This window comes from Macaca mulatta, chromosome 1 (assembly GCF_049350105.2).
Source record: "Macaca mulatta isolate MMU2019108-1 chromosome 1, T2T-MMU8v2.0, whole genome shotgun sequence".
NCBI lineage: Eukaryota > Metazoa > Chordata > Mammalia > Primates > Cercopithecidae > Macaca > Macaca mulatta.
The window spans coordinates 207,318,946-207,334,661 of record NC_133406.1 but is presented as its reverse complement, the minus strand read 5'-3'; the positions used below and the strand labels follow the sequence as shown (position 1 = coordinate 207,334,661).

General features: G+C 45.4%; 1 protein-coding gene and 1 pseudogene across 1 annotated transcript in view; both read right to left on the bottom strand.

Moving 5' to 3' along the window:
- Window positions 1–295: 295 nt before the first annotated feature.
- On the bottom strand, window positions 296–9,860 carry LOC100426224 (proteasome subunit alpha type-3-like; annotated as a pseudogene).
- CSMD2 (CUB and Sushi multiple domains 2) overlaps window positions 8,467–15,716 on the bottom strand; it is a 649,885-nt gene continuing 642,635 nt past the window's right edge. The window contains exons 69-71 of the mRNA XM_015134762.3: window positions 14,259–14,397; window positions 13,894–14,106; window positions 8,467–11,000 (exon numbers count right to left, since the gene is read on the bottom strand). Coding sequence (XP_014990248.3) covers window positions 13,947–14,106; window positions 14,259–14,397 — 299 coding nt within the window. The 3' untranslated portion in view covers window positions 8,467–11,000; window positions 13,894–13,946. The remainder of the gene's footprint in view (window positions 11,001–13,893; window positions 14,107–14,258; window positions 14,398–15,716) is intronic.

The window sequence follows — 15,716 nt, the reverse complement described above, 5'->3', positions numbered from 1 at the left end:
AGCTTCTTTGTCCCCAGGTTCTAGGTCTGAGCTGATGTGGCCTCCACTATAAATAAAAAAAAGTTTATTGTGGTAAAATATATGTAACACAAAATTGATCATCTTAACCATTGTTAAGTGGCATTAAGTACATTAACTATATTCACATAATTGTGCAATCTCCCGAACTTTTCTTTCTCCTTTTTCACAATACAAAAATTTAATGAAAATTGATTAGTGAGTGTGTATAATCCACAGGGGGCTAAATGTTACCTGGGACTGCAGAAGAAACTTAGAATAGATGCTGGAGTAAATGTTATGTATTGTCATCATCTGATTCATCTTCCTTCAAAGATTCCTTGGCATGTTTCTCTACTTCTTCCCTTATACCTTTTGGAATAATTTCATGTCTTCCTTTAGTTAATTCACCAACCCTGCTGAGTTCTAATTTAAAAGATTTATTCTTAACTTCATCATGTACTATGTAAATATTTTTGCAACTTCTTAACAATAACATGGCAGGTCATTTCTTTTACAGGAAGCTTTTCTATTTTCTATCTTTGCAGCATGCCTATCTTTGCCAAGGGCACAATCCCAATAACCGTATGAAATATCTTGCAGAATTGTGCCCTGCCATTCACTCTGTAAGAGCCTACTGTAAAACTATAGCCAAAAGCACTGCAGAATGTATATGCATGGCAACTGTGTCTACAAGATGTTTTTGTGGAATGTTATAGCCAAAGTTAGATCTAAAGTTGGAAGCTTCTTCTCTTGTTACCAAAGAAGGAGCATCTGTCAACAAACCTGCTACCACCATTCCAACATGCCAATCAATATTAAAAAGTCTTTTGTTGGAGCCTTCTTCATAAAGTTTAGGAAGACTCCCTTTTCTACCCCAAAGACACCACCATCTTTACCTCTGAGTCCAGTGGCTGTACTACTATTTTCCACAGCCTTCATAGCATATTCAACTAAAATCTCTTCCATCAGGAGATCATGTAGAGGCTGACAAGTCATACCTGGTGTCAGTTGAGCTCTTTGTTCTAAAACAAGAAGAACGTGTAGGGCTTCCAGGCCTCCAGAAACTTTTCATCTTATAAAACTGAAACTTTATACTAATTAAACAGTAATTCCCCATCCCTTCCTCCCGCTAGTCCCTGGCAACCACCATTCTACTTTCTGTATGAATTTGATGTCTCAAGGTAGCTTGTATCAATAGAATCACACAGTATCTGTTTTGTGTGTGTGTGTGTGTGTGTGTGTGTGTGTGACTGGCTTATTTCACTTAGCATAATATCCTCATCCATGTTGCAGTATGGGTCAGAGTTTTCTTCTTTTTTAAGGCCAAATAATATTTCATTGTACATATGTACCACATTTTGTTCATTCATCTGTTGATGGACATTTGGGTTCCTTCTACTTTTTGGCATTTGTGAATAAATGCCGCTATTAACATATCTTTTTGTGACTCTGCTTTTAACTGTTTTGGGTATATACTCAGAAGTGGAACTGCTAGACAATATAGTAATTCTATTTTTGGTGTTTTGAGAAATCACCATACTGTTTTCCATAGTGGCTGCACCATTTTACATTCCCACCAATGGGGCACAAGGGTTCCAATTTCTCCACATCCTCACCAGCACTTATTATTATTTCTCAATAGTAGCCATTCTAATGGGTATGCGGTGACATCTCATTATGGCTTTGATTATTTCCCTAATGATTAGTAATGTTGAGCATTTTTTCATATGCTTGTTGGCCATTTGTATATTTTCTTTGGAGAAATGACTGTTCAAATCTTTCATAAGAGTTCTTTATAGATGCTCAATATTAACCCCTTATCAGATATGTGATGTGCAAATATTTTCTCCCATTCTATAGTTTGCCTTTTCACTCTGTTGATTGTATCTTTTTTTAAAATTTTTTTAAAATTATTATTATACTTTAAGTTCTAGGGTACATGTGCATAACGTGCAGGTTTGTTACATATGTATACTTGTGCCATGTTGCTGCGCTGCACCCATCAACTCGTCAGCACCCATCAACTCGTCATTTACATCAGGTATAACTCCCAATGCAATCCCTCCCCCCTCCCCCCTCCCCATGATAGGCCCCGGTGTGTGATGTTCCCCTTCCCGAGTCCAAGTGATCTCATTGTTCAGTTCCCACCTATGAGTGACAACATGCGGTGTTTGGTTTTCTGTTCTTGCGATAGTTTGCTAAGAATGATGGTTTCCAGCTGCATCCATGTCCCTACAAAGGACACAAACTCATCCTTTTTTATGGCTGCATAGTATTCCATGGTGTATATGTGCCACATTTTCTTAATCCAGTCTGCCACTGATGGACATTTGGGTTGATTCCAAGTCTTTGCTATTGTGAATAGTGCCACAATAAACATACGTGTGCATGTGTCTTTATAGCAGCATGATTTATAATCCTTTGGGTATATACCCAGTAATGGGATGGCTGGGTCATATGGTACATCTAGTTCTAGATCCTTGAGGAATCGCCATACTGTTTTCCATAATGGTTGAACTAGTTTACAATCCCACCAACAGTGTAAAAGTGTTCCTATTTCTCCACATCCTCTCCAGCACCTGTTGTTTCCTGACTTTTTAATGATCGCCATTCTAACTGGTGTGAGATGGTATCTCATTGTGGTTTTGATTTGCATTTCTCTGATGGCCAGTGATGATGAGCATTTTTTCATGTGTCTGTTGGCTGTATGAATGTCTTCTTTTGAGAAATGTCTGTTCATATCCTTTGCCCACTTTTTGATGGGGTTGTTTTTTTCTTGTAAATTTGTTTGAGTTCTTTGTAGGTTCTGGATATTAGCCCTTTGTCAGATGAGTAGACTGCAAAAATTTTCTCCCATTCTGTAGGTTGCCTGTTCACTCTGATGGTAGTTTCTTTTGCTGTGCAGAAGCTCTTTAGTTTAATGAGATCCCATTTGTCAATTTTGGCTTTTGCTGCCGTTGCTTTTGGTGTTTTAGACATGAAGTCTTTGCCCATGCCTATGTCCTGAATGGTACTACCTAGGTTTTCCTCTAGGGTTTTTATGGTGTTAGGTCTAACATTTAAGTCTCTAATCCATCTTGAATTAATTTTCGTATAAGGAGTAAGGAAAGGATCCAGTTTCAGCTTTCTACTTATGGCTAGCCAATTTTCCCAGCACCATTTATTAAATAGGGAATCCTTTCCCCATTTCTTATTTCTCTCAGGTTTGTCAAAGATCAGATGGCTGTAGATGTGTGGTATTATTTCTGAGGACTCTGTTCTGTTCCATTGGTCTATCTCTCTGTTTTGGTACCAGTACCATGCTGTTTTGGTTACTGTAGCCTTGTAGTATAGTTTGAAGTCAGGTAGCATGATGCCTCCAGCTTTGTTCTTTTGACATAGGATTGTCTTGGAGATGCGGGGTCTTTTTTGGTTCCATATGAACTTTAAAGCAGTTTTTTCCAATTCTGTGAAGAAACTCATTGGTAGCTTGATGGGGATGGCATTGAATCTATAAATAACCTTGGGCAGTATGGCCATTTTCACGATATTGATTCTTCCTATCCATGAGCATGGTATGTTCTTCCATTTGTTTGTGTCCTCTTTTATTTCACTGAGCAGTGGTTTGTAGTTCTCCTTGAAGAGGTCCTTTACATCCCTTGTAAGTTGGATTCCTGGGTATTTTATTCTCTTTGAAGCAATTGTGAATGGAAGTTCATTCATGATTTGGCTCTCTGTTTGTCTGTTACTGGTGTATGGGAATGCTTGTGATTTCTGCACATTAATTTTGTATCCTGAGACTTTGCTGAAGTTGCTTATCAGCTTAAGGAGATTTTGGGCTGAGACAATGGGATTTTCTAAATATACAATCATGTCATCTGCAAACAGGGACAATTTGACTTCTTCTTTTCCTAACTGAATACCCTTGATTTCTTTCTCTTGCCTAATTGCCCTAGCCAGAACTTCCAACACTATGTTGAATAGGAGTGGTGAAAGAGGGCATCCCTGTCTTGTGCCAGTTTTCAAAGGGAATTTTTCCAGTTTTTGCCCATTCAGTATGATATTGGCTGTGGGTTTGTCACAAATAGCTCTTATTATTTTGAGGTACGTTCCATCAATACCGAATTTATTGAGAGTTTTTAGCATGAAGGGCTGTTGAATTTTGTCAAAAGCCTTTTCTGCATCTATTGAGATAATCATGTGGTTCTTGTCTTTGGTTCTGTTTATATGCTGGATTATGTTTATTGATTTGCGAATGTTGAACCAGCCTTGCATCCCAGGGATGAAGCCCACTTGATCATGGTGGATAAGCTTTTTGATGTGCTGCTGAATCTGGTTTGCCAGTATTTTATTGAGGATTTTTGCATCGATGTTCATCAGGGATATTGGTCTAAAATTCTCTTTTTTTGTTGTGTCTCTGCCAGGCTTTGGTATCAGGATGATGTTGGCCTCATAAAATGAGTTAGGGAGGATTCCCTCTTTTTCTATTGATTGGAATAGTTTCAGAAGGAATGGTACCAGCTCCTCCTTGTACCTCTGGTAGAATTCAGCTGTGAATCCATCTGGTCCTGGACTTTTTTTGGTTGGTAGGCTGTTAATTATTGCCTCAATTTCAGAGCCTGCTATTGGTCTATTCAGGGATTCAACTTCTTCCTGGTTTAGTCTTGGAAGAGTGTAAGTGTCCAGGAAATTATCCATTTCTTCTAGATTTTCTAGTTTATTTGCGTAGAGGTGTTTATAGTATTCTCTGATGGTAGTTTGTATTTCTGTGGGGTCGGTGGTGATATCCCCTTTATCATTTTTTATTGCGTCTATTTGATTCTTCTCTCTTTTATTCTTTATTAGTCTTGCTAGTGGTCTGTCAATTTTGTTGATCTTTTCAAAAAACCAACTCCTGGATTCATTGATTTTTTTGGAGGGTTTTTTGTGTCTCTATCTCCTTCAGTTCTGCTCTGATCTTAGTGATTTCTTGCCTTCTGCTAGCTTTTGAATGCGTTTGCTCTTGCTTCTCTAGTTCTTTTAATTGTGATGTTAGAGTGTCAATTTTAGATCTTTCCTGCTTTCTCTTGTGGGCATTTAGTGCTATAAATTTCCCTCTACACACTGCTTTAAATGTGTCCCAGAGATTCTGGTATGTTGTATCTTTGTTCTCATTGGTTTCAAAGAACATCTTTATTTCTGCCTTCATTTTGTTATGTACCCAGTAGTCATTCAGGAGCAGGTTGTTCAGTTTCCATGTAGTTGAGCGGTTTTGATTGAGTTTCTTAGTCCTGAGTTCTAGTTTGATTGCACTGTGGTCTGAGAGACAGTTTGTTATAATTTCTGTTCTTGTACATTTGCTGAGGAGTGCTTTACTTCCAATTATGTGGTCAATATTGGAATAAGTGCGATGTAGTGCTGAGAAGAATGTATATTCTGTTGATTTGGGGTGGAGAGTTCTATAGATGTCTGTTAGGTCTGCTTGCTACAGAGATGAGTTCAATTCCTGGATATCCTTGTTAACTTTCTGTCTCATTGATCTGTCTAATGTTGACAGTGGAGTGTTGAAGTCTCCCATTATTATTGTATGGGAGTCTAAGTCTCTTTGTAAGTCACTAAGGACTTGCTTTATGAATCTGGGTGCTCCTGTATTGGGTGCATATATATTTAGGATAGTTAGCTCTTCCTGTTGAATTGATCCTTTTACCATTATGTAATGGCCTTGTCTCTTTTGATCTTTGATGGTTTAAGGTCTGTTTTATCAGAGACTAGTATTGCAACCCCTGCTTTTTTTTTTGTTCTCCATTTCCTTGGTAAATCTTCCTCCATCCCTTTATTTTGAGCCTATGTATGTCTCTGCGTGTGAGATGGGTCTCCTGAATGCAGCAGACTGATGGGTCTTGACTCTTTATCCAGTTTGCCAGTCTGTGTCTTTTAATTGGAGCATTTAGTCCATTTACATTTAAGGTTAATATTGTTATGTGTGAACTTGATCCTGCCATTATGATATTAACTGGTTATTTTGCTCGTTAGTTGATGCAGTTTCTTCCTAGCCTGAATGGTCTTTACATTTTGGCATGTTTTTGCAATGGCTGGTACTGGTTGTTCCTTTCCATGTTTAGTGCTTCCTTCAGGGTCTCTTGTAAGGCAGGCCTAGTGGTGACAAAATCTCTAAGCATTTGCTTATCTGTAAAGGATTTTATTTCTCCTTCACTTATGAAACTTAGTTTGGCTGGATATGAAATTCTGGGTTTAAAATTCTTTTCTTTAAGAATGTTGAATATTGGCCCCCACTCTCTTCTGGCTTGTAGAGTTTCTGCCAAGAGATCTGCTGTTAGTCTGATGGGCTTCCCTTTGTGGGTAACCCGACCTTTCTCTCTGGCTGCCCTTAAGATTTTTTCCTTCATTTCAACTTTGGTGAATCTGGCAATTATGTGTCTTGGAGTTGCTCTTCTCGAGGAGTATCTTTGTGGCATTCTCTGTATTTCCTGTATTTGAATGTTGGCCTGCCCTACTAGGTTGGGGAAGTTCTCCTGGATGATATCCTGAAGAGTGTTTTCCAACTTGGTTCCATTTTCCCCCTCACTTTCAGGCACCCCAATCAGACGTAGATTTGGTCTTTTTACATAATCCCATACTTCTTGCAGGCTTTGTTCATTTCTTTTTCTTCTTTTTTCTTTTGGTTTCTCTTGCTTCATTTCGTTCATTTGATCCTCAATCGCTGATACTCTTTCTTCCAGTTGATCGAGTCGGTTACTGAAGCTTGTGCATTTGTCACGTATTTCTCGTGTCATGGTTTTCATCTCTTTCATTTCATTTATGACCTTCTCTGCATTCATTACTCTAGCTATCAATTCTTCCACTTTTTTTTCAAGATTTTTAGTTTCTTTGCGCTGGGTACGTAATTCCTTCTTTAGCTCTGAGAAGTTTGATGGACTGAAGCCTTCTTCTCTCATCTCGTCAAAGCCATTCTCCGTCAAGCGTTGATCTGTTGCTGGCGATGAGCTGCGCTCCTTTGCCGGGGGAGATGCGCTCTTATTTTTTGAATTTCCAGCTTTTCTGCCCTGCTTTTTCCCCATCTTTGTGGTTTTATCTGCCTCTGGTCTTTGATGATGATGGTGACGTACTGATGGGGTTTTGGTGTAGATGTCCTTCCTGTTTGATAGTTTTCCTTCTAACAGTCAGGACCCTCAGCTGTAGGTCTGTTGGAGATTGCTTGAGGTCCACTTCAGACCCTGTTTGCCTGGGTGTCAGCAGCAGAGGCTGCAGAAGATAGAATATTGCTGAACAGCGAGTGTACCTGTCTGATTCTTGCTTTGGAGGCTTCCTCTCAGGGGTGTACTCCACCCTGTGAGGTGTGGGGTATCAGACTGCCCCTACTGGGGGATGTCTCCCAGTTAGGCTACTCAGGGGTCAGGGACCCACTTGAGCAGGCAGTCTGTCCCTTCTCAGATCTCAACCTCCGTGTTGGGAGATCCACTGCTCTCTTCAAAGCTGTCAGACAGAGTCGTTTGCGTCTGCAGAGGTTTCTGCTGCTTTTGTTGTTGTTTACTGTGCCCTGTCCCCAGAGGTGGAGTCTACAGAGACAGGCAGGTTTCCTTGAGCTGCTGTGAGCTCCACCCAGTTCAAGCTTCCCAGCGGCTTTGTTTACCTACTTAAGCCTCAGCAATGGCGGGCACCCCTCCCCCAGCCTCGCTGCTGCCTTGCCGTGAGATCGCAGACTGCTGTGCTAGCAGTGAGGGAGGCTCCGTGGGCGTGGGACCCTCCCGGCCAGGTGTGGGATATAATCTCCTGGTGTGCCTGTTTGCTTAAAGCGCAGTATTGGGGTGGGAGTTACCCGATTTTCCAGGTGTTGTGTGTCTCAGTTCCCCTGGCTAGGAAAAGGGATTCCCTTTCCCCTTGCACTTCCCAGGTGAGGCGATGCCTCGCCCTGCTTCAGCTCTCGCTGGTCGGGCTGCAGCAGCTGACCAGCACTGATTGTCCGGCACTCCCTAGTGAGATGAACCCAGTACCTCAGTTGAAAATGCAGAAATCACTGGTCTTCTGTGTCGCTCGCACTGGGAGTTAGAGACTGGAGCTGTTCCTATTCGGCCATCTTGCTCCGCCCCCTGATTGTATCTTTTGATATACGGAAGTTGTGAATTTTGATGTGGTCCAATTTATCTGTTTTTTCTTTTGTTGCCTATACTTTTGATGTCATATGCAGGAGATCACTGCCAAATCTAATGTCATGAAGCTTTCCACCTATGTTTTCTTGTAAGCATTTTATAATTCTAGGTCTTATGTTTAGGTCTTTGATCCATTTTGAGTTAACTTTTGTATGTGGGGTATGCACTATCATTTTTGCTCGGAGTTTCCAACACGTAGCAGTGTTAACACAATGCAGTTAAGAAATGGACTCCCATATTTCTACCTTGGATTGTAGGCTAAAATATGTCTTTCATCCCCTTTCCCAACAAACACTTGCCCCTAGTCATGAAAGAGGCCATAAAAATGTAAGAAAACCAATGCAAAAATTTATATTTTATTTGAATTCAAAAAATTTAAAATTGCTTTCAAATTCAGGAAAGTACCATAATGCAGGACCCCAGGGGGAAGCCTCATATACAGAGACAGATAAATTAAATGTATATACTGCAGACAAGCCAAGAAGGTGTGTAGATTACATATTTACAGCACTGGATGTTTTCTGAAAACCATATTTATACATTTTATTACATTTACAAAAAAGGCTTCCACTACCGTTTACCTACAATAATGAAAAAAATTTACACCTTTTTTTTTTCTTTTTTGGTACTGTACAAACTTTGTATAATAAAAATATATCTCTGTACAAAAGATTTTTTTGTTTTTGTTTTACTTTTTTTTTTCCTCACGGGATGGTGATGGGTATATGGCGTAGATGGTGGGTGAAGGGCCTCACCTGCCCTGTTCCTTTCCAAGCCTCTGGAGGTGGAGAGAAATGCCAGGGGTGTGGAGGGTGATGCCCAGCAGAGTGCTGGGTGCCCCACCAGCAGGTGCTCCTCAAGCATCTCATGGAACTTTACAAGGAGACGCAGGGGAGGGATGGGTGGGCAGGAAGAGGCGTCCGCTGGGTGGTCTGAGAGGGGCATAAGAAGGGGGAAGGGAGTAGTCAAAGGAGAGGAGCGTCGGGGGGAAGGGAGTGTAAGAAATCAGGAGGGGAGCTTCCTGCATTTGTTTCCAGCCAAGGAAAGAGATGAGAGTGTGAGTGTGTCTGGATTGGCCGTCTCCCTCCAAGCCCAGGGTGCCATGTCCCAGAGGTGGTGCGGCCAGGGGTAGGCTCCTGCCTCTGTCAGCCTCCATTGTGGCTGCTGGAAACGGACGCCTCTCACTTTACTCTTAACGTCAGTCAGATCTTCTAATTGTTCCAACCTAGAATTTGCTTAAGAACCAGGTGTCGCTGTCCCTCCGCTCCTGCACATTTCTATTTGTTATTTCAATATGTGATATGACCCTCTGAGGCCAGCATGTCACACATGTACAGAGGCTTAAGCTTGTGGGGGCCTTCCTGAGGACAGAGAAAGTGGCTCTAAATGCTATACTTTGATTCCTAAACTCTTGAACTTCCCAACAATGCTTATGGAATTCATGAATGACCCAAGCATAATATAGCTGTCAAAATAAATCAAATCCACTTGCAAGGAGCTGGAGAGTGTGACTTTCAGCCACTCCGTTGTTTTGATTCAGGACCTGCCAGGCCTTTTGCTGGCTATGGTCAGCGGCTGCTGGGAGCCAAGGAGCCAGCACCAACCACAGGAGGCCTGGGGAGCTGAGTCCTTGCCCCGAGGCTGCCTACGCGGAGACAGCAGAACGCAGATAGGACATACAGGTGTCTTGTCTGGCTTTCCAGACCTGGCCACGGTGCTACCGCAGAGACTCATCGGCTCCTCCCTTCTTAGCTGCCCCTTCTAGACCGGGGTTTCTGGCAGCTGGTGTAGTGGACTTTGGGGCGGACTGATCTGGGTTTGCATTCTGACTCCACACTTCCTAACTCTGTGGCCCACATGTCTTTACCTTTCCAGGCTTCTGTTTTCTCATCTGTCAAAGGGAAATAATAAATCCTACGTTTTGGTGTTATTGTGCAGACTAGAAATACTATAGGTAAAGTGTCAGGCACAGAGAATAAATGCAGTACATGATAGCCATTGTTTTTTGGGTACCAGGGCAGGCTTGCTCCCCTGTTCTCTCAAGAACCCTGCTGCTGTCCCCAGACCTGGCATCCTCTCTGGGCCGCAGACTTGTCTTCTCTTCTCTTTCTCAGTTGACAGCCAGACTTGACCTTGGGCTCCCAGCCAGATTCTTGCCCTATCCTCCCCGGTTCTCCCTTCTTTCCCAGTGCTTCCCAGGACCCAAACGACTTTTTAATCCACTGGGTTTAGAACTCAATAAAATTGTGTTTGAAAAAAATAAACTGATTTTCAATCTATTTCCAAAGACTTTTTTCCTGCCCTTGGGGTAATCCTTGCTGCCACTGTGCAGTTGGGGCCGTCCATCAGCAGACAGCTGGTTTCTGCACGCTGACCACACCATGGGATGTGTCCTACTCTTACAGTCACTGAGTCACCGTGTCCTCACACATGGGATGGGCGGGGGGCATATTGGTTTGAAAGCTGACCATACCTCCCCGTCTTCATCTCTTCTCTGTGTGCGGGGAACAGGGCATGAAGCATCCTTCATGAGCACTTCTATTTTTGAAGCCTTTATGGTCTCTTCCGGAGGATGTGAATGGAGGAGCGATGTGTGTGTGTGTATGTAGTCAGGCCCATACACACACACACACACACACACATCCACAAGTTGCTTTGCTATTTTAAATCCATAAACTTTCTTCCTCCATCTGCAACCCCTCTTCCTTTTCTGCCTTTTCAGGACACGGCAGGAGTCCTCTCCAGGGTGACGGGCATAGATGGCGGCAGGGCGAGGGTCCGAGTCCCAGCAGTAGCAGACACAGGCAGAGAGACGAACGAAGATGGGCACTGGGCACTGTGCTCAGGGGAGCCTACTTCCTGCCCCCTGGGGAACTGGGAACAAACAGATCACACCTGGGTTTGCAAAGGAAAAAGAGGCAGTGGGAGGGGAGGGGCTGGGAGCAGAGGAAGAAAAGCAAAGCAGCAAAGCAAAGAAGGAACAAGTGGGAAAGAGATGAATCACCTCGATCTTCACTTTGATTTTAATCTTCCCAGGTTGGGGGTGGGGGTAGGTAGGGAATGTGTGCAGCACAATATGAATTTTTCTGTCTTTTTCCCTTGCAGGGCCAACTTCGCCATTAGACCTGGAGGCCTGGTGCTTGGGGGCCACCATACTTTTAGGAGCCCAGGAAAACATTCTAATTTTAGTTCCTTTCAAAATCAGATGAAAAAAAATGACTAGGATAATAATGGATCGGTAATAAAGAATCCAGGCTGGATTATATTCATTTTTGTAGTGACACAGTTGTGAAATCTCATTTTTAATACTTGTTTTTAACGGAGGAAGGGTCGGCACACATCATCACACAGCCCTGTTCCTCTGCCCTGTTACTCGCTGGCTGCACAGGCCTCGTTGCTTCCCTAGTAGGGTGTTTATTTTAAATTTCTGCTTTTCTCCTTGGCATTATTTTTAAAAAGTTACCATCTAGTCACTCATTTGAAATATGTGGGTGTCTGTTCAGGGTGGCTCTTGCTTTCTTTGTGCTCCAGCTGTGGGCAGAAGTGGTCAGAGGGGCTGTGCTGGAGACCGCTGGGCTGGGCAGTGGGTTTGGAGCCTGCTGGCAAGGGGCCAATGCTGAGGGCTGCCCAGACGTGGAGCCGACCCGGAGGTGACAGCATGGCGCACACCAGCACCTGGAACCCAGCAGAGCCCAAGTGTGGAGCAAGAGTGCGTGTGCGGAGGTCAGGGGGCATTCTTGTTTCTTTCCTACACTGTTCAATAATTCATGCAGTGAATCAGATTCGTCACTGATCATCTCCAAGCCCCGATTTACATCGTCAGAGGGGATTTTTCTTTTTCTCTTTTGCCTTCTGTTGATAAGAGTTCTGAGTAGGACAAAGTGAAGATTGGGCACACAGATGAAACTTGAGGAGTAATTTTGGCAGGCTAAAACAATCCCACTGGAATAAGGGGGAACCCTTATCTAAATGTTTGTTTTGGAGAGACGTAAAAAGATGGGGAAGAGCTCTTTCCATAAATTGTTTGTATTCAGGAGCTGCAACTGCTGCATCCCTGACTCGCTCACCATCTGGGACTCAGGCTGAGGCTGTGAAATCCTCCTGGAGTTGTGAGGTGGAAAGGGAGTAAAGCACGTCAGGGGCTGGGCAGTGATAATGACCTTCGCTGCTCTTGTAACCCCCTCGGCAGGAACCGTCCCTAACATCCCCGTTGGTGGCCTTCTCAGGCCCCCTCATACAAGCCTGTTTCCTCGCTGCACTGCCATTTGTGTGTGCTGGGAATATCCACCACGTGAGCTGCCATGCACAGGAGTGTGGCGAAGGAGCACGGCACTAGCCCTGGGTTTGGCTGGTGGCCCACTTGGTGGATTTTCCACTGCCCTCACTGGAAATCCCTACCTGGCTGGCTCTGTGACTCTTCTCCCCAGAGCCCTTTAGCCCAGGACCTGAGAGAGGGCATCTGCCTATCCCCAGAAAGCAGGATGTGTGGGAGGACAGTTCTCAGAGGGGAGAAGCTTGGACATCGTGTTGGGGCAACTCCTGAAGGGTCCCAGGTCCCAGAGGTGAGGGTGTCATCGAAGGAGGACACAGTGAGGAAGAGGCAGTGCCTTTTAGATTCATCAGTTCCTTCCCAGTGGACCTGTCAGATGCATGCCTGCGTGAGTGTGTGCGTATGTGCGTGTGTGTGTGCATGACTGTGTACACATGCAGGTCTGTCTGCCCCTCTGTCCATATCTTGGGGGGCTCCTCCCCTCTGTTGTGTTCAATGTGACGGGGAATTTTGTAAGTCAACCTGCCTAGGCTCTGGTGCTCAGTTGACGGGTCAAACACCAATCTGGATATTGCTGTGAAGGTATCTTTTTAGATATGATTAACACTGAAATCAGTAGACTTTGAGTCTCCACAATGTGTGTGGGCCTCATTCAATCAGCTGAAGGCCTTAAGAAAAAGACTGAGGTGCTCCGAGGAGGAAGGAATTCCCTCTCTGACTGCCTTCGGACTCAAGATGACAGCATCAACTCCTGCTGGAATTTCTAGCCTGCTGGCCTGCCCTGTAGATTTCCACCTTGCCAGCCAGTTCCTCAGATGAGTCTCTCTCTCTAAATATATATATATATATATTTATATTTCTATCTCTATATAACATATACATATAACTCTGTGGAGATGCATATCTATATATAGATGGATAGGTATGGATATACATTGATACAGAGATGTATAGGTATATGTATTGCATTTATAGTGTATGAAAGTATATATATACACAATATACCTATATACACACATATATGTGCATCTCTGTATAGCTCTACAGATCTCCAGGGCTTGACTTCGACCCAGAGGATGTATATATCCAGTTGGTTCTGTTTCTCTGGAGAGAAACAGACTAATACACGCCGATGTTCTGCCAAGTCCAGGGGCGGGGAGCACAGTTTCTGCAGCCAGCCAGCCTGGGATGGGATTTTGAACCCACCCCTTCTGAGCTGTGTGATCTTGCTCAAGTTAATTTCTCTGCAGCTCAGGTTTCTCATCTGTAATGGGGCTCCCAGTAGCCTCTACCTCACAGGGGGTGCAGGGATTCAATATGTTAGATCCACAAAGGGCCTGGTTCAGTGCCAGATACACAATGATGCTCAGTGCACAGCTCTCCTCTCACTGGGTGTGTCTGTGTGGCGTGTGCGACTCCATTGGGTGGAGCCCCTGGCATGCACAGGTCCCTGTCTGTGCCTGTCATGACCTGTCTTCCTCCCACACCCTTGCTCACCGGCTGCTGGAGGCGGGGCTCTCGGTGGCGGTGGTGGCAGCCAGGCCGGGTGGCTATACCGCTGTACATACTGTGCTGACTGTGAACTCCGCCTCGCTGGCCATGATGTCTGTGGGCTGGATGTTGCGGTCATACATTGGGTTCTCAAACGTGGCCCGAACATTGGTGTTCTCGTGGCCAGCATAGCCATTGAAGGGAACTTTGGGTCTTCTCCTGGCAATAAAAGAGGAAGTGACCACAGCATGAAAAGAGTGACACAGAGAGGCTTAGGGGTCTGGTGCAGTGGTGCGGTGGGGCGGGGGGGGGCTCCAGGGAGAGAGGGAGGGCCCGCCTGATGCCCGTCCTGCCTCCTTCCTGCGTGGTACCTGTGCTTGTAGAGATAGAGCACGAAGCCCGCAATGATGAGGGCGATGAAAGGCACCAGGATTGCGGCTGCCACCGAGCTGCTGTTGGAAGCAAAGTGGCGACCGATGGACTCGGGGTCTGACTCCAGCAGCCTGAGGTCTGTAAAGTCCCAAAGCAAAAAAATCAAGTCACAGAGACACAGTTTGAGGCTCTGTCGGCTGCCCTCCCTGACTACACACTCTTGGGGAGCAGGGCTGCCACTCAGGGTGCTCCTCACTCCTGCTCAGCACGGGAGGCAGGTGTGCCCAGGGCCGCCCGCCTGCCTCCACGTGCGCACTCAGTCCTTGGGGGCAGGGTCCTGCATGCATCTACCTTGTGCCGCTCAGATGGCACCCAGAGGACCACCCGCAGAGGAGGCTGAAACCATGGCTCAACGGAAACTCTTACAAGGGTGCAGAGTAAATCTCTAAAGTTCTTTTGGCTGTAGCAGCCTTTTATCAGATGAAACCTTACAGGGACACCAAAATATAAGATAGATGAAGGCATAACTGTTCTGGTTGAAGCTGAGGCACCTCCTTCTGGAAGGCATCCTCCTTCCTCGCCCTCCCCCTGCAGACTGGGAAGGCTCAGAATAACACAAGTAGACACTGTGGCCCCCGTTAGGCACCCTGCTAACTGAGGGGCTGGAGCTCTGAGGGGACAGGATGTCTGCTGTGGAGCCAGGACAAAAACTGTGATTTTCTAAGGCATTTGCAGCGTGCCTGGTCATCTTGGAGTAGGTGAAGGGTGCTGTGTGGAAGACAGTGGTCTCAAGTCCATGCAGCTCACGAGGGCAGAGCTGGGGCAATTCCGGGGGAGGAGCAGTGTGGGTGGGAGAGGTGGGGGCAGACCGTGGCTCAGTCCAGAGAAGCTTTCCGGAGCTCGGAGCCAGAGGACGTGCAGTGGACTGCCTCGGCAGGCAGGGGCTCTGGGGACGGGAGGTGTCAGTGCCTGGGGTACAGAGAGGCTCTCATGTACCCATGGCTGCCTCCTGTTTCCCCCTCCCCTGCTTCTGAGAAACCAGACCCCTCCTGCTACCAGAGTCCGAGGCTGGGCACCTGGAGGCTCTAGGCCAGGACCAGGCTCCAAGGTGTGGATGTTTGACATGAATGACAGGAAGCATGCTAGGTAAAGAGGCCACGGAAGGACCAGGGAGGGAAGTGGCCTTGACTCTCAGTTTTCTCATCTGTACAATGGGCACAAAACCAGCCTTCTAGGACTGGGCTAGGACAGAAACGACATCACAGTAAAGGCACCCTGGGAGCCCTAAGACGCTCCACAATGTTGCTCTTCATTGAGGCAGGGGTGACACCTGAGGGCTGGCTGGGGGTGTGGCTGGGGGCCGTATCTAAGACCCAGTGTCCCTGGAGTTGGGGGCTCTCCCCTCCAGGTCTGAGCAGGAAACTTTGTCAAAGGTTGAGTGGGTCATGCATATGTGT